The sequence below is a fragment of the Ceratotherium simum genome, chromosome 10 (genome assembly GCF_057802395.1).
Source record: "Ceratotherium simum simum isolate JZ-2026a chromosome 10, ASM5780239v1, whole genome shotgun sequence".
NCBI lineage: Eukaryota > Metazoa > Chordata > Mammalia > Perissodactyla > Rhinocerotidae > Ceratotherium > Ceratotherium simum.
In genome coordinates, this window is record NC_141909.1 from 53,902,981 (window position 1) to 53,922,366 (window position 19,386).

Here is a 19,386-nt window from a genome sequence, read left to right on the forward strand (position 1 = left end):
AAATATCTTCTTCCAATTGGTAGGTTGTCTTTTCATTTTGTTAATGGTTTCCTTTGCTGTACAGAAGCTTTTTAGTTTGATGTAGTCCCATTTGTTTATTTTTCTTTTTTCCCTTGCCTGAGCAGACATGATATTCAAAAAGATACTGCTAAGACCAATGTCAAAGAGCATACTGCCTATGTTTTCTTCTAGGAGTTTTATGATTTCAGGTCTTACATTCAAGTCTTTAATCTATTTTGAGTTAATTTTTGTGTATGCTGTCAGATAATGGTCTACTTTCATTCTTTTGCATGTGGCTTCCAATTTTCCCAACACGGTTTATTGAAGAGACTTTCCTTTCTCTATTGTATGTTCTTGATTCCTTTATTGGCAATTAGCTGTCCATAGATATGTGGGTTATTTCTGGGTTCTCAATTCTGTTCCATTGATCTGTGTGTCTCTTTTTGTGCCAGTACCATGCTGTTTTGATTACTATAGCTTTGTAATGTATTTTGAAACCAAGGAGTGTGACACTTGCAGCTTTGTTCTTTTTTTCTCAGGATTCCTTTGGCTATTCAGGGTCTTTCGTTGTTCCATGTAAATTTTAGGATTCTTTGTTCTATTTCTGTGAAAAATGTTGTTGGGACTTACATAGGGATTGCACTGAATATGTAGATTGCTTTAGGAAATATGGACACTTTAACTGTGTTAATTTTTCCAATTCATGAGCATGGAATATCTTTCCATTTATTCATATCTTCTTCGATTTCTTTCAAAAATATTTTATAGTTTTTGGTGTACAGGTCTTTTACCTCCTTGGTAAAATTTATTCCTAGATACTTTATTCTTCTTGTTGCAATTGTAAATGGGGTTGTATTCTTCATTTCTCTTTCTGCTATTTCATTATTAGTGTATAGAAATGCAACTGATATTGCATGTTGATTTTGTACCCTGCAAATTTACTGTATTCATTTATTATTTCCACAAGTTTTTTGGTGGATTCTTTAGGGTTTTCTATATAAAAAGTCATGTCACCTGGAAATAGTGGCAGTTTTACTACTTCCTTTCCAATTTGGATCCCTTTTATTTCTTTTTCTTGCCTAATTGCTCTGGCTAGGACTTCCAACACTGTGTCGAATAAGAGTGATGAAAGTGGGCATGCTTGTCTTCTTCCTTTTCTTAGAGGGACAGTGTTCAGTTTTTCACCATTGAGTATGATGTTAGCTGTGGCCTGTCATATATGGCCAAAAGCACTGTTTTATAATTGCCAAAAAAATGTGAACTCAAATGCCAATCTGTGGAGGACTGGTAAACTAAATTGTGGTTGATCAATATGACAGACTACTACACAGCTATTAAAAATATGATACAGCTCTATCTTAACCGACCTGTAAAAATGTCCACAATATGTCATTGTGAAAAAGCTAAGTACCTCTCTAGGACTGAGGAGTAAAGGAAAGAGAATAAGAAGACTATACCATTCCTTATCTGATTACTAAACCCCAAGTAAATATTCTGCTTTTAAGAACCTTGTCATAAAAAGTACTTAATTTATAAGCCCATGGGATGAGTTGAGGAGGACAATGACAATATTCTAGAGATGGGACATTTGCTCCCATTAGCTCTATTACAATCTAGATTAATCTGTGATAAGACATGAGGAGAGGCCACTACAAATTCACACTGTTCAACCTCAGCTGAATCCTCACTGCTATTTAGAAAGTATTTCCTTCATCTCTTGCAAAAGTTATTGCCAAGCCAAGCTTCCAGAGTCTCTTTCAACTCTTTCACATGGCCTTGCCCAGTATTTTACTATGATTCAAGTCATCTGAATTGAGATGCCATGACTTTCCTCCACTCCATCACATAGTGCCTCTGTGTCTTCATCTTTCTTCTCTACTCTGATTTCTGTCTTTCACAAAGTATCAGACATCCCACCCCTCCAAAACTAGCCCTTTCTAGTTTGAGCTTAGTGGCATACCCTCCCACCTCTTCCAAAAATCTTCTATCAACCATACCATCTATTATATGCATTTTCAAATTCCTTCTCTTCTAAAAACATGTCTGTACTTTAAGAAAACCTACAGTCTCCTGATACCTCTTAATATCCTATCTTTATCCTTTCCTTTATCTTCAATCCTCTTGAAAAATAGTCCACATAGACACTGCCTCTAATAAGCTTCTTTCACACTTACTTTACTGAAACTACTCACTTGAAAGTACCAAAAATCTAACTGCCAAAAATCAGGCTTTTTCTTGATCTTCACATTCTCCTTTTCTTCAGCCCTCTTCCCTTGATCCTCCCTTGTGCTTTCTCTTCTATCTTGGACATTTACAAGTTGGTTTTCCCTGGCCCTTCCTCTGCCTCCTGAATTCTAAAAAGCAAGCACTTCCCAAGGTTCTATCTTTAACCTTTTTCCCTCCTCCTTTCCCACTTTTTTTTCATTGGCAAAGATCTAACCTACTCCCAAAACTCCTCATTCACTCATTGAGTACCCATTATGTGGCACACTCTGTGTTACGTGCTATGTTAAGTACAACAACAATAGATAAGACCTTTTTATTTTCTTTACTTCATTATTCTTAAGGAACATACTGTGTGACTTTAGCCTTCCTCCTAAGCTCCATACTCACATTTCCAAATATCTTTTGAACATCTCCATATGGATGCCCAATCTCAACATGCTTAATCAAATCAAGCTCATGACTTCTTCCCTAAACCAGGCCCTCTTTCTGATGTCTATTTCAATTAGTTTCATTGATTCTCCCCACCACCCAGGATTCATTACTTCTGATTCCTTGAACAATATAAATGTGATCTCTAAATATCTCATGCATCCATCACCATTTTCCATTCTCACTGACACCATCCCAATGGGAGCCTTCATTCATTTCCTGCTTTTTTAATAAAAAAGCTAATTGGAGCAGGCACCGTATTTCAATATCTGTAGACAGTTGTCTTCAAGGTGATGACATTTTACCCGCCAGAGGTTAGAGACTGAATCATGCCATCTGTAAAGTCTATTTCAGCAACAAGATCCATGATTATTTGACTTAACTTTATTAAGAATATTTTTAAAAATCCTCCCAAGCTTTTTTCTTATTAATTCAATATTAAATTATTTATTTTACACACAATTTAAGTGGCAATGAAAATGGTTGCTTTACAGTGCAAATGAATCCAAAGATAAGAATATACAAGGGAATTATAAATTTATAAGAATGGTATAATTTTTTACAAAAAAGATGAAAGGAAAAAAATTGACATGCAAAGGATCACCCAAGATTTTTAAGTTTTCTCCCAACTTGCCCTTTGGTTACATGGTTACAGACTCAGAGCATACACAGATTAAAAATTCTAAATATAGGCAAGAATACTGGCTAAAAGGAGAAAACGTTAAGAAGATGCTCTTTGGTAACAAAATCTGAATCATGGAATTCACAGAAATAACACTAGTTACTATTTCAGGTATCACCTTGCTTCCTGATTCTTCCTTAAAATAGTCTATAAAATGATTAAAATACTTTAGTCAGTACTGTCAAACTTGATTAATGCAATCTGATCACATCTGAAAAGAAGAATGTTAAAAATAAACAACTGAATACAGCAAACAGCAAATCTATTAAATACTCTAATATATCAATAATGTATTGTACGTACTATAAATCTCAGATTTAACTGGAGATGGTGGAGAGAAAAAAAAAAGTTACAAGTTTTGTGCCCAACAGAGGTCCAAGCATCTTACCCTTCCTGTATTGATGCCCACTTTGCATTCTGTTTGTTCAGCACTTAAGTGTGGAACCACAACACTGAGGTCTTCCTAGTTCTCTCATATACCAATTTCATCTCCCCAGCAGGATTGTTAGGTCCTTACGGGGTGAGAACTTGTATTTTATATAATATGGGTACAAAACTGGCTCACAGCAGGCTTTTAGTGTTTATGGAATAAAAATGTAACCGCTCAGTTAAAAGATGCTGTTATGTAAGTTTAGGAAGAATTTTTATGTGAAGGATAATAGTTATCTATGCCCACACTGCAAGAACAGAATAGAACAAGTTTAACTGTCAGCGTGAGAGATTTAGGTACATATTTTGAAATTTTTCTATACAAATTTTTAAATAGAATAATTGTAGAATTTTTCTCAGGAAATCTTTAAAAAAATAAGGGAGTAGTGCATACATATTCAATGTGGAATGAATACTTGTGATCATTCGTCAAAGTAGAAATTATTTTAACCATAAGGATCCTTTCCTGCCCTTCAAGGTACAGAACTTCCAGAGACCTAATTTTCTCCAATAGAAATTTTTAAAAATGCAGCAAGATCCTTCTGGCCCAGCCATCTCATATCACAGCTTTAACAACTCAACACGTGGACATGAAGGATTTCAAGATAAAAGCAGCTGCGTGACCTAAAATCAAAAACTGTCTAAGCCCCTGTTCTAGATTTCCTTCTGATCTGATAAAAGACCTTAGGCAAACAATTAATCTGGAAGTCTATGTCCTCATTTACTAAATGAGAATATCCTCAAGGGGTATTGTAACCATTGGAGAATCAGAGTGCTACTGGAAAAAAATTTAAAGCTATTGAATCTATTAAAATATAAATTATTATTAATATAGCCATGATTTAATGAAAATAGATTCCAAAGAGCTTCAAATGACTCAAAATGGCTACAGTATAACAACATTGAGGAAGTCAAGGAAAAATGAAAAAAAATTACATTTCAAGTTATTTTAAAATATCAGAATAAGATCACATCCATTTTTGGTTGCTCTACTACTAACCTGCTATGGGTGACTTGAGTGGGTCACCTTACCTCTCTGAGGTAGGTAATTATTATTCTTTATTTTCTTTCTAAAGCTAGGCTAATTATGACACTTATCTCATAGATTCTGGTAAAGATTAAATGAGCTAACCTCTGGCACATAGTAAGCCTTTAAAAAACTATTATCTATTATTATTATGCATACTATCATCCTTATAGTCATTGTCATTGTCAACATCATCATCATCGTTGCTTTTTCAGGGAAGTAACATAATATGGTAGAAAGAACCTAAACTTTGGAACTGGACAGATCCTGGTTCAAATCCCACCTCTACTATTTATCAGTTGTATGATCACAGCCCTCGAAGACTCAGTTACTTCACCTATAAGATGGGGAAGTCATCTCCCTCCTAATGATGTCTTGAGGAGTAAATGTAATAATATAAAGCACCTGGCACAACAGACATCTCCTCAATAAAATTTATTTTTGTATGTCAATAATATCTCAGTAAAACTGAAAAAAAAGTTATTTTTATCTCCCTTGACTTTTTTTTAATGATTTATATAAATTTGTCAAACATTTAACACTATGAGTAAATAAGAGTTGGCCCGAGAAAGATGGCAACATGGTAACGAGTCAACGCCTGAGTTCTGACTAACACAGAGGCCAGGGTAAACACAGAGAGACGTTCTCCAACTGTCCAAGTGACAGTTAGAACTCCATTGGGGTTGCAAAGAGTTTGGTGCAAGTACCAGAATTCAGCCACTCTCTATAGCCTTGTTCATATAGGAGATGCTTTACAAACTCCAAATACTTAATTTATGAATGAACTTCTGAAATACAAGCTTGTAGCTTTAACAGTGATTAAATTTGGTAATTTTAACAGTGATTACATTTCAGCATCCACAAATGGGATTAAGTTTATAAGTAAATGTTTTTCCCTATTTGCTAACATAAGTAAAAGGTATTTAAACAAGATAAAAATCTTATCTTCTCATCAATAGCACTGTTGTTCAATTTATTAAGAGTTGCATTTGGGCCAGCCCTGGTGGCCTAGTGGTTAAGTTTGGCACGCTCTGCTTCAGTGGCCCAAGTCCAGTTCCTGGACATGGACCTATACCACTCATCTGTCAGTAGCCATGCTGTGTTGGCAGCCACATACAAAAGGAGGAAGACTAGCAGCAGATCTTCCTCAGGGGGGGGAAAAAAAAAAAAAAAGTTGCTTTTGATGACCTGTAATATTTAAGTGGTGCATTAAAAAAACCTTAACCCTTATGTTTTTTCTATTAACAATGAGAGAGAATCAAGAATAATCCAAAGCAGAAAAGAATACATTAAAATAGTACATAACTGTTTAAAGTGCATTTTTATACTTAATATTAAATATGTATATTGGACATCATGGCACTTCACAGTATCGTGTCAAATAAATTAACAAGATTCTAATGTGAAAAGCGTCCCTGGCTTAGAAAAACTTAAAGAAAATTATTTAAACTTCCCCATCCTGGCTTTCTACTCCCCAAATTTTCTTGAGGATAAAGAGCGTCTCCTCTCGGCCAGACATACAACCTAAATGTAATTTATTTGTAGCCTAGCTAGTTTGTAGTGGCTTATACTTGAGTAACACAAGCAATTGTATGATGACTTAAAAACCTTCCTCTCCAGTTCTTTGGAGTCATGCAGCAATAAAGAGAATTAATGATGAGAATGACAAGTAAAGTAAGAAAATAATGACAATGATTGATTTTTAAAAGGTTAGAATATCAATGAGCTAGGCTTTATTCAAGTTATTTTATACTCTGACGCAAATGAAAGTTCATGTGGTAGCAAAATATCTTAGTCTCCTTATATCTCCACAGGTGTCACAATGTCACTCATGTAAATTTTAATATTTCTGTCCTTTAACCAATTCTTCTTTTTAAAAAGCTTAATTTATAATCTGCTTAGCAAAGCAATTGCCTAAAAATATTTAAATTACATTCACATCAATAAGTGGATAAGTTATGGCAAATATTTACACAGACAAGCATGGTGTAAATTTCAACATTTTCTTGACAAACTGTAACTTATTTATTTCATCAGTATCTCTCCTTTCCATACCCACTCAATTCACTGACATCTTACAGAAGCAATAGCTACTAAACATAAAAAAGACTCAATCTGGGTAGTAATTTTTCAAGCAAATTAAAACCTATCAATTTGGCAAAGTACATACATGGAAATACTCAATACTGACACGAACTCATGAGAAAATCACTCATAGTGCACTGATAAGAGTGAGTCAGAACACCCTTTCTGGAAAGCAATTTGACAATATATCAAGACTCTCAAAAATGTCTTGACCTTTCGATTAGTAATTATATTTCTAGCATTCAAGTCTAAAAAAATCATCAGAGATCACACCAAGACATAAATACAATGATATTCACCAAAGTCTTATGTATAATAGTAAAAACTTAGAAAGGACCTGAATGACCAACAATTGAGGCATCGATTGAGGAATATCTAATGTCATAGGAAGATGTTCCTGACAAAATGTTAGGTTTTTTAAAAAAACAGACTATAAAACTTTATGTACATGTATATAATTTTTATAAAAATTGTTTATTATACATGATTAAATAGATATGCATACGGGCATACTAGAAAGAAATACAGAAAAATATTCACACTGTTCATCTTGAAGGGGAAGATAACAAGTAATTTTTATATTCTTCCCTATGCTCTTTACCATTTATGCTATTATACCATCCTTCTTTACTATGTTCATTTTGTTTCCTCCATTAAAACAAGCTCTATGACAGGAATTTCTGTTTCGTTTGTTCACTGCACCTAGATAGTGCCTGATACATAACAGTCATTTCAATAAATATTTCTTAATAAATATTATATGTACATATATATACACACAAACACATATCTATAAAATGAGCAGTTATGACATTAATCAGAAGAAATAAACATTATTTTGAAAGAAAATACAAATTTCCTACTATATACTATTATTAACCTAATTCTGACCTTCAAGAGTAGCAGTTGAGTTTAACCTCTCACTTTATCATCAATCATCCTTAATCCTGCATGAAAATAAGCAAAGAGGTCAGTGGCCATGACCCCCAAGTCAGGATTTGGGATTTTTGCCAAGGTTTCCAGCTGAAATGCCAATTAGTTTACTTAGACATCAGTCGTAAGTGCATACAATGTCAACCACATTGAAAATCCCAAACTTTCTCTCCCAGCACCCACCAGATGGCCACAGGTATTTTTTCGTCTACACTGGCCTACCTAGGTTACAGGCATCAACTGATGGTGAATGAAGATACTGCCTCTCCCTTGAGCCCAGACATCAAATTCAATGGTTAAGAATATTTAATAAATAAAAGGAATTTCTAAATAAAATAAATATAAAAAGCTTTCAGTCTAACAAACAACTGACTAGTCAGCAATCAATTGGCAACTTCATCTACCTAGAATTCAGATGGGAATTATTCATTCTGATGACTCAAAATAGATGTCAAAGAGACAGATATCTTGTCCATAGGAAAACCCCCTGGTCTCATTCAGAGCTTATTTATTCCTAATTTACTTAAAATTTTAACAAGCTTGATTACCCAAAGGGGAAATCTATCATCAAATATAAGTGCTAACTATATTCCAGACAGTTTTTAGGTGCCAGAGATAAGCAAGATGGTTACATTCTAGTGCAGCAGACAGGCAATAAACAAGAAAACAAGGAACTAATCAGGTAAGTTCAGGTAGTGATAAGTGCTCTGAAGAAGATTACACTGTGTAATATGACAACACAGTACATGTGGAAAGGGGGTGGGCATGATCGGTGATTACTTTAGCTAAAATATTCCGAGAATTTATGATCTGAATGATGAGGAAGCAGGAATATACAGATCTCGGAAAAGATCATACAAAGCAGAGGAAATATTAAGTACAAAGGCGCTGAGGCTGGAAAGCATTTGGCCTATTTTTAAGAGAACAAGAGGGACACTGTAGCTGAAGCCTAGAAAGCAAGGGAAAGAGGGAACGTAGACAAAGTAGACAAGATCAGGTCCTGTGGGGTTATTATAGGCCATATTAAAGGGCTTGGATTTTATTCTGGGTGTGATGGGACTGCATGGCTTTAAGCAAGGAACTGATAGGATCTGATTATGAACAAACACTAAGGAATATTAACTGCCAGGAAAGGAGACAGAAGAAAAAATATGAAACTCAGATACAATCTCAATAAATAGTCTGAAGCAACTTAGAGAAAGGACCAACATTCCTACACCTCAATTACAGGCTCTTCAATGAAGGTGTCAGTGCATTACAACATCCTAAATAACAGATGTTCATCAAAATGAGTAGGATTCACCAATAAAATATAAAAGTATAAAATACTACCATTCATTTATATAGCACTTTAAATATTTTATAAGCTGTAAAATAGATTATCATCTGAAAATATGCCTTTTAGAATGGCAGGGAGTGTATAATGTTACAGAGTTTCATCTAAATAATCTACTTTATGTTCAAGAAATAAATCTTCAGCTAATCAATAAATTTAGTTACCTAAAACAATTCAATTTCTGAGATTTCTGAATAGCCAAAGTTTTAAAAACTGTCTTCAAAATAATACACTATAAAAATCCACTTGCTCTTCCTCACCATTTGCATTGCAACAATCAATTCAGATATAAAATTCACTTAAAAAATGTTTTTCAATCCACACTCTACCAAACAAAGCCAGTTCTTTCACTGTCATGAAAATTTCCATATATTCCTATCTCCTCACCCCTACGTAGGCTGTCATCTCACTTTCTAATCCCTCTCCCCGAGTTCCTCACTACTCCAACTCAAACCCTATCTCTTCACCCTCATCTTCATTGGGTACAGAAAAGCAGCAGGCATTGTAAAGGTACAGTTTTTCCCATCTGTAATTAGAAATAATCTGTGAAGTGAACCTTTGGCAATATGTGAATAAAATGGATTTCTTTAAAATGTACTTGTGTCCTTCATCCACAAAGATTACTTTTTAATTGCTGGAAATCTGAAGTCTCAGATTTTCCCACTATATGATGCTGAGCTTGATCACCATCATTTAAGGTGGAGACTGTCAAATCTCTGCATTTTAAGTACATTTTTCCTTTTGTAATTAATAAGTAATCTATGAGACAATATGAATATCCTGGTCTCCAAAAATTCTTTCACTCGTGGTTTTTTACAATTATATTCTTTTAAGTATAAAGTAATAGTGTGCTCATGGGAAAGCTTCAAATTTACAGAACTGCGAAAGTTCCTTCCTCATCCGACCCTGATGCCCAGTCATATTTCCAGAGAGGTAAGCTCTGCTAACTGATTCTTGTGTGTCCTTCTGGAAATTTTCAATGTATATACAAACATTTATATATTTCATTTTTTCTTTTTATCACAAATGGGATATTATACATACTGTTTTTCAACTTCATTTTTTTTCCACTTAATATATCCTGGACTTCTTTCCTATCACTACATATAGACTCATCTCATTCTTTTTAATGGCTCCAGAGAATTCTACTTACCTTTATTTATTTAATCAGTCTCCCAAATGTACATCACTACAGTTTCCATGTACAGTTTTACATGATATCAAACAATGCTACAATAAACATCCTTGTGTATATAACCTTGCAAGCTTTGTGTGAATAATATTTGGAAGACAAATTGCTAGAAACATAACTGCTGGGTCCCAGTGTACTTAATTTCTTTCACTAGAGATTGTCAAATTTTCTTTCAAAATTGCATCAGTTTATGCTCCCATCAACAGCAACGCTTTCCTCGTCTCTTCTTCCTCATCAACAATGAACATTAGCAAATTCTTTAATCTTTGCCAATCTGAGAGGTGAGAGAAAAATAGCAGCTCCCTAGTGCTTTAATTTTTATTTTTGTAAACAAGAAGGTCAAGCATCTTGTTATAATTTCTGGACATTTGAAATCTTTTCTCTAGGAATTGCTTATTTAAAGTCTCTGCCCTTTTTTCTGTTAGGTATTCCCAACGAAGAACAATATTTAATATTTTAAGCAATGTATTTGAAGAAATGGGTAACAAGCTTCCTTATAATATTCATAAATATTACTTTAGTTGGTAATCTGCATCTAAAAACCTCCCCTCAAAAAAGCTATTGTTCCTCAAAGTATATATTTAATTTCACTCTGTTTAATACATCTTTACCTACTTAGCCTTTAGAGGGAGACTATTTCAATAAATGTGCTAGAGAATTTCCTATATTAAAATCTCCTTAATTCTTTTTTAAAAAATCAAATTTCCATAGGCAAGTAGTAGGAAGCAACTGAAAATTAAGAAATCAGCATATTGATCTTTAGCTAACATTTTAGAATCATTAATTTCATCTATGGTTTCTTATTTAGTACTAAACAAAGAAGGCATTTCCAAGAACAGGGAAATCAAAAATCTAAATTAAATCTGTCTAGAGAGAGCACAGTACATCTATCTTCCACTATTACATGAGCTACTCTCTACTTTAAAAATCAATTTTGTATAGACCTGAGTAAACAGTCACGTGTCAGAGTGTGATAAGAACTTGCCTGATCGATGTAAAACGCCGTGCCTGCACGGATCTCTCGACGCTGTTTGAGATCAGTTTCGGTGGTATCTCTTGACAGGGCAATGTATTCAACCTCCCGTCTGGTCAGCTCCTGTAGAGCAGAGAGTGAAATTATTCAAAAATAAAATAAAATTCCCAATATATGCTTTGGAGCCAGTTATCTGATAATGCCACTGTCCTATAGAAGAGCAAATTAAATGTAATTCTCGATTAAAACCTTTTGAGTCTCAGCTTTGAAAAAAATGCAATAAAGTGAGCATTAATCAAAATATGTATATATCTATCCTCAGAGCTCTACTTGTACTGCACCCAATAATTTACCACTTAATAATTATTTACTACTTAAGCAATAGTAACCAAAATTAGATCTTATAAATCTTAATGTCTCCCGTACAATTCTTTTCAAATATCATGAGTAACAATTGGCCATTACTTGATTTTCCCACAAATGATAGCCATTTCTGTAAGTAATGTTCATCTTTTTTTAAAAGAGTGATTTAAATTAATTTATTCCATGAACCAATGTTTACCAACTGTATACAATATGTTAGGTACTTTACTAAGTGTGAAAATAAGGTAAATACCAAGTCAGGTCAACAGAAGAGAGAGACACATACATAGCTATTCAGGGAGGAAAAGAAGAAGGATAAAAAGGAGGAGGAAAAGGATGAAAACCAATGGGGGGCGGGAGAGGATTATTTCATAAACACAGGGAAAAAAAACATTTGACTTGAAGGAGGGAGAGGATTATTTCACAAACACAGGGAAAAAAAACATTTGACTTGAAGGAGAAACCATCCAGAATCCATTTCTTTTAGAATAATTTATTCACCCCTCAAGTCATTTTGCCCGATATGTAACGACTATGTACAAAATATTCTTAACATTATCCTTGGTTTTACAGCATTAAATCAAAAACAATGACATTCTCCAATCAAATGAGGCATACAATATGTTTTTACTAAACAGGGAGAACAAATTAATTTCCTGGAATATAAATAAAAAAGTTGAATGAGCATGCCCATTAATGGGGAAAGGGGAATTTCCACACGAGACTTTTTTTCTCCACCTTATCTCCATGTGATGTTAATAAAAATATAGTATTGTTGCCATTTAGTTTTTTTTTAAACTGTGCCTGTTCCCCTGCGCCCATAAATTTAAGTATACACATATGGAAAGAAGGAAAAATTTTAAAATAGAGAAAACACACACCATACTGGTGAAAATGTGGTGATACCAAATGATGTTTTTCTAAATAACAATGAATTGCCTATGAGAGTACAATTTTGGAGTAAAGTAGCAGGTTCTCTTTTTAGCAGATACCTCCTTCTGGTTTCTAGAACACATGACTAGCACATTCATGTCTATTTCACTGATTGGCTGAATGTGAGCTCCCTCACTAAAAAACCCTTGTCATTCACATTGATTGGCAAAGTGATATATGCCCCTCATTGTTAAATTGTACCACAGTAACACCTTGAACTGCCACACCATGTATACTATCCTCCGTCTTGACAGCTTCCTGGGACTCTCCATCAGCCAAGATAAGGACCAAAGTTTCCTCAGCTGCTGCTTCACAGAGGAGGTACGAGCAAGCACACAAACAGCAACAGGAGCAACAGATGGAGGAGGTAGCAGTGGTCTGTTGAGTCTTTTTGAACTATCTACAAAACTCCTTTCATATGAGTTAAATAAACACAACTATCAAATTATTTCTATTTAATTTCTCACTGGTTCAGCAGATTTGCCCCAAAATTTCTGCCTTTAAAGACCCTATCTACTTTGGCTATTACTAAACATACGATCTTACATCTAATGGCAATAGTACCCGCTGCAGAGTTTGCAAGGCAGCTTAGGTGAGTAAGTTTTCTTATGTGTATTTCCACATCAGCTGCCTCAGCTCTATTTCACAATTCAAAGTTTTGTGAGCTTTTTTTTTAAGATACAGGCTTCACACTTATAGATTTATGTTGCATTTTTGAACCAACAAGACTCTTATAATCTCCTAGCCCTTCTCATTCCACATTCCCAACAAACTTCAAAGTCTTGTCAGAAACAAAATCAAAGTGAGATATTATGGTCTTTGAAATGAGCAGGGTAGAGAGTGCACATCTTAAAATTAAAGAGGTTCTAGACTTGGGATTCTCAGTAGCTGACTCTGCATTCTTAGACAGGACCCTTTTGCACTGCATATTAATAAAGTGAGGATAATACTAAAATGGCAAGTTATACCTCACAAACTGGTTCTAGGAACAAATAAAAGATATGAATGTTGTAAGCTAGAGGGAGTTAGGTTCTGATTTGTCCATTGTATTTTCATCATTCCTGTCCTATATGATTTTGGAAGTACTGAAATAAATTCACCATTGAAATAAAAGAGTACACGAAGTATATTTCAATAGCATAGAAATCAATTCTTTAATATCAAATAACACAAGGAAGCTTTAAGCAAAGTTTTCTCTTCATCCTAAAAAGTATCTTTGGAACAGAACAACTTCATCTGATAGCATTCTTCTTCAAATCATTAGAGCAATCTCTATTAATGCTGACAAAGTAGTAGAAAAAAGTCTTGTAAATTTTTTTTATTTGGCCTGAGATTTGAATTTCAACTCCCTTCACAATCGTGCTCAGAGAACTGCAAATATTTAAGAGGATAACATGTCAGAAAGGGAAAACAATATGAGATTTGAAGTCTAGCTCCATCATTTACTAACTGGATAAAGCTTGAGTGAGTTATTTAAATACATGAGAAAACAAGTTGACAGAAATTAAAGGGGAAAAAAAAGAGCATATAACACATAAGATATAGTCTACAAACCTTAGGCTCCATTCCAAAACTATAACATCAAAAAGTCAAGAGAATTATTTGGCTTCTTAAAATGTAGACCTGTGATAAAAGAATGTTTCCTGAGTAGTATAAAACTAAGTTTTGTTTTGTAATCTCAAAGCTGCTGCTGATACTATCTGCTACTCATTTCCTGAATTTATATTTCTTTTCCACTGAAAGTGGAGGACTTTCTAGGTACAGCAAAAATTTGCTAAGGCTATAAAAGGCAAATGCACATTTGATTCCCAAATAACTTATTCCAAATGCTTTATAAACAAATCACTCTTCAACATTTTTTAAGTAATGACTAATCCTGACATTTCTGTAAATTCTTAATCTTAATTTATTTCACAACATAGCTTAGCAAAGTTATGACCCTCAGGAATCCTCAAGAACTGATTGCTCACCAGGTACTGCATAGCAATAGAGCGTCGAAGAGGCCCAGGAGGTCCTATTAGAAAGACATCTTGCCCCAAAAGATCCTTCTGCATTATCCATCTTAGATGCTGAATTACAGATTGAGCCAGAGAGTCTGAAACTTCAAAGAGAAAAAAGATAAAATAAAATACAAATCAAAAAACTACTTACAACATAAATCTCCAGGCAATCAATGCAGACACTATATTATATTCAAATATATATATACACAGGCACGAGTATACACACATATATTCATACATACAAATGGTGAATTTTCACACTGTTTTACAATAAAACCATATTATCAATGTTAAAACAGGGCAAAGTTTATTATATCACCAAGAGTGACACAATGCCACACTTAAAAGCTTATAAGAACATTTGAACGATCACCTATCACTGTCACGAAAGGAATGAAAGTGATTTTCAAGGATGATATGAGGAACTAGTATCATCATTTTATCACAATTTTATAGCTCAACCTTTTTGTTCTAAAAAGGGGATGTGATCAAATCATCCCAGACAATTAATGATTATTGTAGTCTTAAAAATTTAAGAAAACTGTAACTTAAGTCGGCAGTGGTCGTGAGATCTCTCAAACTTCACAGAAAGTTTGATGTAGACTTAAATGACTTTAGAATTTGTCAATTCTTCTATCAACTCTTTTGGGAATAGAAGACTACTCCGTACAATGCCCTTGTAAGTCGACTATTAAATCACCCATCAATCTGCTCATCTTCTGCCTTGGTACTTTCTAAAATGTTTGAATTAATTTGTGTTTGCTCATTTGTAAATCACCCAGTGATCCAGCAAGTGCATTCCTAGGTATACAAGAAAAACTCTTGCCCTTGTACATCAGGAGACATACAGAACACTCATAGCAGCGTCTTTCAAAACAAAGCTCTAGACAGGAGATGGATAAAATGCACACAACGGAATATTACATAACAACAAAAACAGAATGAATTATCACTACTTCCAACAATATGTTTAACTGTTAAAAGGTATAATATTGAGTGAAAAAATTAAGTCACAGAATAAACCACAAATAATATGATACTATTTTGATAAAGCTCAATAAACTAGCAAATTTAATTCATAGAAATACATACATATGTGATAAAATAGTGCTTGAAAAAGCAAAAAAGCAAGAGAATGATAAATTCAGGATAATGGATACCTGGGCATGGAATCAGAGATTCTCACAGATAGCTTAAATGGTATTGGTAATATTCTAGTTCTTAAATTCAGTGTGGGTTACAGTGTTTGTTTTATTATTGTGTTGCATTTTATACATAACTACACACAAATACATATTATACGTGCATGTGTGTGTGTAAAAAAAATAAGGTCTTTTGTATGTACTGAATATCCATACGTTTTAAACTTTGTTTAATCACCCAGTGAGGTCACGAAAGAGCTCAAAGATCAAACTAAGAATGCTTGCCTAGGACTATAGCTGTGCTTTTTTTTCCCCTAGACAGCACAGTATTGCTAGGGTAGTTCCTATCACCTTCCCAAAAAAGCTAACATCTAATCATTGAAAAAAATAAAGATAAATTTCCAATTTTCTTTATCGTGGTGGGAAGATCAAGGACAAGGTTCTGGGCAGACTGGTTGGTTTATCATGTCACTGGGGTCACACTAAAGCATCTTGTAATCTCCCCAAATCAAGTGCCTCTATGTCAGAAAATCAGGGGACTCATCACCCAAGTGGAAGTGCTTCTCTCCCGTCCTCTGTGAATCCTCTACAACATGCCTGGGGGCATATCACTTCCAAGGGGGCAAAAACTGGTTCCTGGTAGGGGCTTGAGAAAATCTTAGATATTACAGTGGTCTGTGGTCTACTAAACGGACACTGTGCATATACAGAATATCTGTGGTATTGAAATTTCATGGGATTCAGGAGACATAATTAAGGGAAAAAATGTCCTTAGGAGAGAAATAATGAAAAATAGATTGAGAAACATTGCTCTATGACTTATACCTTTGAGAATCTATCAAGGAGTTTCACCATGCTAGGAAGCAATTCACCTGAGCCTGGGGAGTCAACCTTGTTTATAACTACCAGATGTCCATTTTCCTATTTTCTTTCCTACTTCAGGCTTAAATTCAGATATATATATACAGACGGACAGATAGATACTCTTTCTTATTTCAAAATGAGTCAGTCTGCTTGCTGTTTAAGGATGAAACAAAGTAAGAGCTAAGAAGCTCTAACTTCTCTACTAGTAAAATTATACAATGCTCCCTATACTGCAGATCCACTACCTCTTCTTACTCTGATATCAACTATATAATTAAAAACTTAAACACTTTGAGTTTTTTTCTTTACATTTTCACAAATCTCAGCTTACTTTGGCACACTATTCTTAGAGCTTTGTGTCACTTCTTTGTATTCAACTTTGGCAAACTGCCTGACCTTCCATTACCTGGACTTGCCTATTTAAAATATGAAATTTCCAAAGTTCTAGAAGGTAAAGCCAAGTTGGTCTCTTCAGCTTCCTCCCACCTGTTATTATTTATAACTATTTGTAACTATTCATAATTACAGAGTCTCAGTTTAGTTCTATATAGTTCTATCCCATTTTGAATGCCTTGACGTTGGAACTGTATTCATTTTCAAGATTTTTTAAAATCAAAGGCAGCAGTTCCTAATCAAACGTGAGTAGCTTCTGAATCTTGAGGCCGGCCTTGTAGTCTATGCTATACCTTCATAAAGACTTCTTCTTTTCCCTTCTTTTCTCTTCTGCCAATAGCAGTAATAATAATGGCCATAATTCATTGCATTCTTGCCAAATGCCAGGTAAAAATACAAATGATTTTTCATACAGTATCTCATTTAGATCTCACAACAACCCTAGAAAGTAGCAGACTATAATGTGTAAGGATACAGACTCGAGCCAAACTGTCCAAATCCCAATTCTGCTATTTACTAGCTATGTAACCTTAATCAGTTATTCAAATTCTCTGTGCTCACCTTCTCATCTATATAACGGATACAGTAAATTTACTTACTTATAAACTTGTTATGAGGATTAAATTAGGCATTTATGCCATTAAATTAGCCATTATGTCCTATAGCCCCTCCAAAATTTTTTTAACAGGCTCCATCTTCAGATCTAAGACTTTCCCTATAAGAGTGGACTTCATGGGGCTACATCAAATTTAGTAGACATACTTTTCTGGCCATTAATTCTATTTCTTGGTTTTTGGTGATACCAATGATATCAAGTTTTACTCCTTTTATTAAAATTTCAAATTCATTTTGTTGTTTACAATGTTATCAGAGAACCCACTTCTCCAAAAAAATCCCATTTCCATTTATTCATATTTTAGTATAGTGTATTATGTCAAAGAATATATTTAATTTGTCAGGAAATTGCATTAAACTACTGAGAGAAAGCATTATGTACTGCTGTGTGGTATCTGTGGTGTATTTTACATTAATACTTGAAACTAGCTATATTTTTAGGATGGCCTCAAGAAATCATGAGTCATACTTAAAAGCATTCCAGAAATAGAAACAAGATGTAAGACTGTACATTACGAACATCTGCAAAACGAATGCCAAGCGGCCATGCATAAGCCAATACAAACCCAGCCCTGTGCAAGAGAGAAACCCCGACTTCAGTGTTTTCAGGCATAAGATGCTACCTTCCAGGAGTCCAATGATAAACTGATGTCAAAGTAAAACCATAGAGCTTGATCCTACATTCTATCATTTCCTTCTCTATGTAAAAATAAAACATCTGGTTCACATTAGGCTAAATTCCTCATTCAATTTCTAGCCAATCCTTGTTTCAAAAAAATATGTACTATTTTTGCCCAGGCATATTCAAGGGCTTTAAAATAATTCTATTAAAGGAACCTAAATTATAATTTTCTCCCTCCACAGACTCAAATTTGGTATATACGTAAAGATTAAACCTAAAATTTTAGAAAATTATGCATAGTTCAAATTCCATTATAATAAGTCCTTCAAAACTAGTGACGTTTCTTAATATCCCAAGAGGCAACACAATATAAGAGAAAGAAAAAGCCTTTGAAGCCAAACAGACCTAGTTGTGATTTCTCATCCTGTCCCTTATCAGTGTCCTTGGACAAGTATTCTGAATCTTCTAGGCCTAAGGTTTCCTTATTTTCAAAAGAGAAGTAATAATACTTACCAAGTACACTTATTGTGAGGATTATAGGTAAAGCACCTTGTCCAGCCCCTCAGTCAGTGAGAACCCGGGATGGAAGGGTATTAAAGCCCCATCCTCTATGGAGGCTGCCAAGCCTGCCAAGTCCTCTATCTGGTATGTATCCTAGACAGCAGGCTGCACAGTGCAGGCTCAGTGGTTACGAACCGGCTTCTGGGTTACTCAAATTACCTTCTGGACCTAGAGCCCACCATGAAGAAATAAAGAAGAAAGGAATCCAATATTTATCCCATCCCTATCTGGTAGAGCCTGTGTTAGGTACTTTCCCGTGGCATTTCATTTTATTCACCACAGTCATCCTACAAAATTGCTCGGAAAGAATCTGAACCCAGGCCCATCACACTCCCCTGCATTCGCTCCTTCTATCACATCGCAAAGAGAGATTTCAAAAGAATCACAACTAATCTCACTGCAAGTGCATAGTCATTTACCAAACTGTCACCTATTTATCGTGTGTTATTGTACTTGGATATAACGGACATCAAGGGGAAAAACATGGGGGCAGGGGACACAATATGTTTAGAACTAAAGTCCTCATAATTTACCACATGGGCTAACTGAACTAAGAAATCAAATCGTTCATACAGCTA

The 19,386-nt window shown here is 34.5% G+C and overlaps 1 protein-coding gene across 4 annotated transcripts in view; it reads right to left on the minus strand.

Moving 5' to 3' along the window:
• VWA8 (von Willebrand factor A domain containing 8) overlaps window positions 1-19,386 on the minus strand; it is a 359,640-nt gene that overhangs the window by 309,577 nt on the left and 30,677 nt on the right. For all 4 annotated transcript variants that reach the window (XM_087436018.1, XM_087436017.1, XM_087436019.1 and 1 more), the window contains exons 3-4: window positions 14,579-14,709; window positions 11,325-11,435 (exon numbers count right to left, since the gene is read on the minus strand). In XM_087436018.1, coding sequence (XP_087292144.1) covers window positions 11,325-11,435; window positions 14,579-14,709 — 242 coding nt within the window. The remainder of the gene's footprint in view (window positions 1-11,324; window positions 11,436-14,578; window positions 14,710-19,386) is intronic.